At 27.9% G+C, this 7,782-nt stretch overlaps 1 protein-coding gene across 2 annotated transcripts; it reads left to right on the top strand.

The window, feature by feature from the left end:
• Positions 1–1,605: 1,605 nt before the first annotated feature.
• LOC127278989 (putative nuclease HARBI1) lies at positions 1,606–7,355 on the top strand. Of its 2 annotated transcripts, none has more exons than XM_051301012.1 (6): positions 1,606–1,736; positions 3,088–3,234; positions 3,303–3,480; positions 3,598–3,835; positions 4,928–5,682; positions 6,180–7,355. In XM_051301012.1, exons 2-5 carry the CDS (start codon positions 3,090–3,092, stop codon positions 5,663–5,665), a joined length of 1,299 nt encoding a protein of 432 aa, XP_051156969.1. In that variant the 5' UTR covers positions 1,606–1,736; positions 3,088–3,089; the 3' UTR covers positions 5,666–5,682; positions 6,180–7,355. The 2 variants fall into 2 exon arrangements, with proteins under 2 accessions (XP_051156969.1, XP_051156970.1); XM_051301013.1 differs by having other exon boundaries at positions 4,928–5,672; positions 6,180–7,354.
• Positions 7,356–7,782: the final 427 nt, after the last annotated feature.

Genomic DNA, 7,782 nt, shown 5'->3' with positions numbered 1-7,782 from the left:
AACGATATAGGATTTTATTCGGGAATTTTTTAGTTGGCTGCTTTATGCAGGCGGCAGTTTACAAAAAAAATTAATTATTTGATTAAATATCAAATAATAATACTTCAACTCATCTGAAAATAAAAAAAAGTTTACTTTACTCCTGCCTTAGACTCTCAGCTTTTATAGTATTCCAGATTGATTTCAACTGTGAGAGAAAATATTTTCACCATCTGGTGGTGAAACAATGAAACTATAATGACGATCAACATCTATATTAAAATTTCCTATGTCATTTCCCATGTCATTTCCCATGTGAAATCCTCTTTCATTTATTCGAAAAATTTTCCCATGTCATTTCCCATGTGAAATCTTTTATTATTTTTTGGAAAAATTTTCCCATATCAATTCCCACGTCAAACCTCATGTCATTTGCCATGTGAAATCCTTTATCGTATTCTATTTCCTCTGTAGATATATGATTTCCTATACTTAAATCTATTTGTTTTATCATTTGGAAGAATGCACATGAAATCGTATTCCATTTCCCATGTGGATTCTCATATGCTTTCCTATGTGGGTATTTTCGATAAGGCGAAAGAGGATTTGACATGGGAAAATTTTTCAAAAAAATGATAAAGGTTTTTACTTGGGAAATGACATGGGGTTTGACATGGGAAAATTTTTCAAAAAAATGATAAAGGTTTTTACTTAGGAAATGACATGGGGTTTGACATGGGAAAATTTTTCAAAAAAATGATAAAGGTTTTTACTTGGGAAATGGCATGGGGTTTGACATGGGAAAATTTTTCAAAAAAGTGATAAAGGATCTCAATTAGTATTTAACATGGTATTTAACATGATATTTGACATGGGATTTGACATAGGAAATGACATGGAGGAACCTCGTTTTGATATTTTCCTATGCCAATTCCTGTCCCAATTTCCCATGAGTTTTTATATGGGAAACCATATGGTTTCCCATATGGGGAATGGGGTTTTACATAATTTTTGACATAGGATCCCATGTGGTTTCCCATGTGGTTTCCCATGTGGCGATTTTCAATAGGGTTTTACATAGAGAGCTCAAATTTGGTAAACTTATGTATTTTTACGTGAAAATTACAGGAAAATTATAGCGAACATGATTCGGATTAATTTACATAGCGTTGTCAAGGAAAAATCAAAAATTTTGAAAAAAAGCGATTAATCCTCCTAGCGCACACAATATTTGACAAAGGCAGTTCATATTTGGTATATTTACGTATTTTTGCGTGTAGATTACAGGAAAAATATAGCGAGCACAATTGGAGTTGATGTTCATATTGTTTTTAAGGAAAACTCATTTTTTTAAAGAAAAAATCATGGATTTTTCGAATAAAAAAAGAAGAAAATTTTATCCTAAAGGTACTCTCACAGCTCATCTGCTAGCTTGCATGCGCTGGCGTGCATGCAATTAACCATTCACACCTCAATTTTCAAATTTCGCGCGAAGGGAAAAAGATTTAAAATTTTTTAAAGAATTTTAATGTTTTTTTTATTAACAAATTACTAAAAACAAAGGAAAAAATATTTAATGAAAATAAATATTTTGAAATTAAGTTACTTTTCATCGATTAAAGTAGTGGAAAAGTAATAATACTTTTATTAAGTATTTTTCTCACATGTTAACAAGGTAACATGGTTTTCTAACCTCCAAAAGCTTTTTCTTTCTCTTTGCACGTGAGTCTCGACAACACGAACACGCTTTTCTTTGGGTAAGTATAAATTTTCTAGTATAAATAATAAATAAAAATAAACATTTGCTTTTTTTTATGAGGAATAAGATGTAAATTTTTATATTTAATTCAATTAAAAAATATTTTCTATTGGAAAATGAAATTAAACATAAAAATCCTCAACAATGATTTATCTTAACCTCACTAAGTTTTAATTATTATTCTTTTATATACCCTATTGAAAAAATACACGTATAAATATACGTGTCTATATTTTTTAAATAATTAATTAATTAAATAATAGATTTAAAAAAGTGTAACGATCGTGTAGTGTAGTGAAGTGTAAAGTCGTGACTAGAATATTGCAAAATAACTGCAGTTAATAAACAAAAACATAACCTCAAATTCAGATTTTTAATATTAAAAATTAAAATTAATAATTAAATTAATATTAAAAATCTGAATTTGAGGTTATGTTTTTGTTTATTAACTGCAGTTAATTTGCAATATTCTAAGTCATGAGTTTACACTACACTACACTACAGGATCGTTACATATTTTTTAATCTATTGTAGACGCAGTCTTAAATAATTAATTAATTAATTAATAAGATTAATTAAATAATAGATTTAAAAAAGTGTAACGATCGTGTAGTGTAGTGAAGTGTAAAGTCGTGACTAGAATATTGCAAAATAACTGCAGTTAATAAACAAAAACATAACCTCAAATTCAGATTTTTAATATTAATTTTTAATATTAAAAATCTGAATTTGAGGTTATGTTTTTGTTTATTAACTGCAGTTATTTTGCAATATTCTAAGTCACGAGTTTACACTACACTACACTACAGGATCGTTACATATTTTTTAATCTATTGTAGACGCAGCCTCTACGTGTATTATTTCAATAGAGTATTTATACTTTTACCCCCTGAAGTATTAAAAAAAATTTAATTAATTTCTCAAAATCCTCGAAAATAATAAAAATTAGAATACTTAAGCTTTTTTCACATAGATTTTCTCAAAATCGGAGGAAACGTGTTTTGAAATATTTAGAAGTTTAACCTTCAAACTAAATTTTTTATGCTAATTAAATATTTATTAAAAAAATTTTTTTACAATAGTAAATTTTCGAAATTCACACCTCAATTTTCAAATTTCGCGCAAAGGGAAGTTCAACTTTCGTTAAATACTTTTTTTAACTAGTTTGTTATTTATTTTCCTCTTTTTCATCTATTAGAAAATGTTTAAAATAATATATAAATATTTTTTTTAATTTTTAAATTGTAATAAATTTACTTTCTTTATGTTAAATCAATTTACTTGTGAAATTTATTTTTAATAGTTACTTGAATTTCTCAATATTTAATCATTACTTTAATCTTAAACAGTGATGAGTAGCGATAGCTCTTGGACGTCATCCTCATCAGAATGTGATGATGATATTAATCTCCTACTCCTTCTATTACTACGTAGAAGGAAACGAAGAAGAAGGAGATTTTGGGTAAATTTTCTGTGGATGAGTAGAAAAGAAAAAGGTAATTATTATCTTTATTAATAAACACATTTTTAATGAATATTAATCTTTTTGTCAAATTTGTTCTAGGCGCTCATAATTTTGGATTGGAGACGGCGTTAATCGACGAGACAATGTTCAGAAAATTCACAAGGATGAGCGTCGTCCAGTATGAAGATCTCCTACAAAAAATTGGTCCATCATTGATCAGCCAGCCGACTCGAGATGACATCATTGATCCGTCTACGAAATTAATGCTGACATTGAGGTAATAAAAATTAAATCGTTAAGACCTTTATAATAATTTACAATAACAAAATTCTGAAGTTTTAATCAATGATTTTATTTTTTTAATTATACTCAGTAATTTGCATCACTTTTTCAGATTTTTAGCAACAGGAGAAAGTCTGTCTTCGTTGAGCATCCAATTTCGTATGGGGAATTCCACAGTTGTGAAGTGGATTTACAAAACAATGAAGGTTTTAACGGATAAACTGACCCCAATTGTTCTGTGTTTGCCAAAAACTCCAGCAGAATGGAAAAAAGTTGCAGATGGGTTTGAGAGGAACTGGCAATTTCCTCATACTGTTGGAGCCATCGATGGAAAACATATTGTCATGCAAGTAAGTTTCATATTAAGCTGTTCCTAAATGAGCATAATTGGTTAAATTTCAACTGTTTTTATTTTTAATTTTACTTTGAAAAAGTCTCAGGCTTCACAGGCTGTCCCCTATTTCCCTAAAAGTCCCCTTTTAAATTTTGGTCCCCTAAAAGTCCCCTATTTTGAAACTTTCCCCTAATTTTCCCCTTTTTCGTCAAAGTCATTGTAAAATCTTAATTTTTAAGGAATTGCTCACGCAGTGAACTGAGAATTGGTACATTTTTGCCATTTTTTGGAGAAAATACAAAAATACTTGAAAATCCCTCGATCAATTTGTTTTTTATCGAATTTTGCCAAAAAATTTTTCATTTTTTTGAAGAAAATATAAAAATACTAGAAAATTCTTGGATAAATTTGCTTGTAAATGAAATTTGTCTAAATTTGTCTTATTTTTTTGTGAAAATACAATAAAAAAAATGGAAAATCCTTGGATGGATTTACTTTTAAATGAATTTTGTCTAAATTTTTGCCATTTTTTTGAGAAATATAAAAAAGTAGAAAATCTCTTGATGGCTTTTCTTATAATTAAATTCTGTCTAAAGTTTTGCAATTTTTTTAGAATATACAAAAAAGAAGCAATTTCTCTTCTTATAATTTAATTATATATAATATTCATCTTTATTTGAATAATTTTCATAGTCCCCTAAAAGTCCCCTATTTTTATATTTTTAGTCCCCTATTTCCCCTAAAATATTTTTTAGAGTCACTGTGAAGCCTGTGAAGTTAATGTTTTCGAAAAAATTTGGGAATAAAAAATTTACGCCTTCGTTTGATTTTAAGTATTTCTATAGAAAATTTAGAATTTCTTGAAAAATGGGAAACAAAATAATTAGGAAATGAAATTTTGATTTAAACCAATTACCCAATATATTATTCAGCTGGTACTGACAGTCGAATTTTTAGAAATATTATGGAATGTATTAGTTAATTAGGGTTTTTTTTGGACTTCAGCACAACTTTCTAAGTTTCAATTTATGTTTGAATTTAATCTGTAACACAAGTAAATTATGTTTTTATACGAAATTTAAAGAGAAAACGTTTTTCTATTTTATAGGCTCAACCACACAGTGGATCAATAAACTTTAATTATAAGAAGCAGCACAGCCTCAATTTATTAGCCGTGTGCGACTCAGAATATAAATTTATCGCTGTAGACATCGGTGCGAGAGGCAGAGAGAGTGATGGAGGTGTATTCAGGAAGAGCAATTTTGGTAAAAGGCTTCTCGATAGAAGTCTCAATCTTCCACCTCCATCGGCGATTTCTCCTACAGGTCCAATTTTACCTTTCTACTTTGTTGCTGACGAGGCTTTCCCTTTGGACCAAAATATTATGCGACCGTTTCCAGGACGCTCAACAGGTGTTATGCCATTTCGGCAAAGAATTTTCAATTACCGTCTAAGCAGAGGGAGACGGACAATTGAAAATTCTTTTGGAATCTTGTGCTGCCAATGGCGAGTGTTTCGTATTCCCATTAATGCCACGGAAGTGCATATTAAGCTAATTGCTGCAGCAGCTATTTGCCTCCACAATTATCTACGGAAAGAGGAGGAGAATATTCCGGAGGACGCAAGACGTTATTGTCCTGTCAATTTCACAGACAGAATTGTGGATGGTGTTGAGGTAGAAGGACTGTGGAGACGCGAAATACAAATGGATGCATTTGCACCTCTTCCTCCTTCTCGTCGACGGAATTTGGCTGCCATCAACATCCGAGAATGCCTCGTCGATTTCCTTTTAAATGAAGGCCAAGTTCCTTGGCAAAATGAAATGGTCAACAATGGCGCATTTTAAAGCAAAGGTTTCGAGAAGTTTGTATTTTATTTCCTCTACTTTATTTCCAAATTTACTCACAATATTTCCTTCTTTCTTATCATGTCAATAAATTCAATTCTAAATTTTGTCGAAATTCAAATGATAATTAGAAACTTAATTATAATCTTTTCAAATAACTGAGGAGAATTCAACTATATTTTCAAAGGGGTGGAATTTCAATTTTTTTTAAATTTCTTAATTGAATTGCACTTAAAACTTGAATAATTTTTGTTAAATAAATATTTAAATACTTACTTATATTCCCACAGAAATCAAAATAATTTTAATACAATTTTAATAAAATTTCCCAAAAGAATTGAATTATTTTTGGAAAATTTTTGATATATAATTATTTGAAAGAATTATATAAAGTTCAGAAATGTTGATAATCTTATTTATAAGAAATTAATTTATTTTATTCAATTCAATTTTCAGTTCAATATTTTTAATTGACTATTGTTTAAACTCTTTGCTAATTATTTTTCTTTTTTAGGTATTCTTATGCAAGAAGCACAAAAGCGATTCAGAACACAAAAAAGCATGTGGTGATTTGCCAATTGCTTTCAAATTATCAACGAGCCGACCGATTATAAATGAAAATTTTTCCATCTTCAATGAGACACCAGATGATAGTTCAACGAAGAACTTCGCAGCTACGATTGTTTTACTACTAAATGAAATCGATGAAGTATTCGACAGAATATTACCAAAAGGAGAATATCGAATTAAACAAAAATTCAAAATCCGACTATCATCAGGACGAAAAAATAGAGCAAGAATTAAAAAAAACTGAAAATTGAAATAGAAACGTCGTCCCTATCACCGGATTCGTTGTCAGAGGGTGAAAATTCGTCTCATCGAATTGAGAATAAAAAAACACGAATCAACGAATAATTTAGTAAAAACTCCGAAAAGTGAACTAGAATTACCATTGGATTCATTGGCAGAGGAAAATCCATCTAAAAATGCCGAAAAATTCGAAAAACTAAATACGGAGGCAAATTTAACTGAAATATTCGAAAAACCAAATACTGAAGCAAATTTACCCGAAAAATGTGAAAAACCAAAAACGGAAACAAATTTAACCGAAAAATGCGAAACATCGTCATTGAATTTATTATTAAAAGAAGAAAATTCATTTCTTTTGAAAGAAATTGAAAAATTACGATCCGACTTAAATTCTTCCAATACTGTCATTTAAAAATTGAGGAAGCAAATTTTCAGTTTACAATATATTTATCCTACGATTGTTAAAACAACAATAAGAGAAGCTCTTCAATCGATTGAAGAGAATTTCGCATATTTTTCTCCCGAGAAAGAATAAAACGAAAAAAAGAAAATTGTTTTTAACAATGCAAAGATGTTTCCAACTATTAATTTTTTTTAATACTTTTTATATTTTGAAAATAATTGTAATTGAGTTTAACTCACTGCTATTTTTGTAAAAAACATAAAATGTGTTGTTTTAAAAATTGTCACTCTAATTAGTGTTTAAGACATGTTTTTTTTTATTTAATCAAGAAGTCTTGTATTTAATTTAAAATAATTAAATTATTGTTCTCTTGTTCTAAAAAGTTTTACTTGAACTGAGAAAAAATAAAACAAATAAAATAAAAAATATTGTTTATAGAAATTATTTAAAATGAGTTTGAAAAATAAGTTGAAATATTTTTTTTCGTCACGAGCATATTTATAAGAAAATTATTCGTTAATAAATTTATTAAATTGATACTTATTGATTGTAAAAGTATAATAAAATAAATATAATTTATTTTTTATATTATACTATATAATTATTAAAAGTTTCCTGTTCCGTTAGCAAATTTTCTTCCTTCATTTCTTTCTTTTGATAAAAATTAAAATTTTTGTGGGTTATTGTTATCTTTCAATTCAATTTTTTAAAAATCAAACTTTTTAATGGTTATAATAATTGTAATAGTTAAAAATTTGATTTATTTATATGAGAAAGTGGAAAATTTGTTCTATTTTTATGAAAAACTGGAGTATTTTTTGAAATGTGAGCATTTTTATTTTATTTAACATAATATTTAAATTAATTTAATTTTTTGCAATAATTTTAGTTTTAAAAAATAAGG

The sequence above is a fragment of the Leptopilina boulardi genome, unplaced genomic scaffold, assembly GCF_019393585.1.
Source record: "Leptopilina boulardi isolate dan_hultmark-lab unplaced genomic scaffold, ZJU_Lbou_2.1 LbouV2_213, whole genome shotgun sequence".
NCBI lineage: Eukaryota > Metazoa > Arthropoda > Insecta > Hymenoptera > Figitidae > Leptopilina > Leptopilina boulardi.
This window is presented reverse-complemented; position numbering and strand designations above follow the sequence as displayed.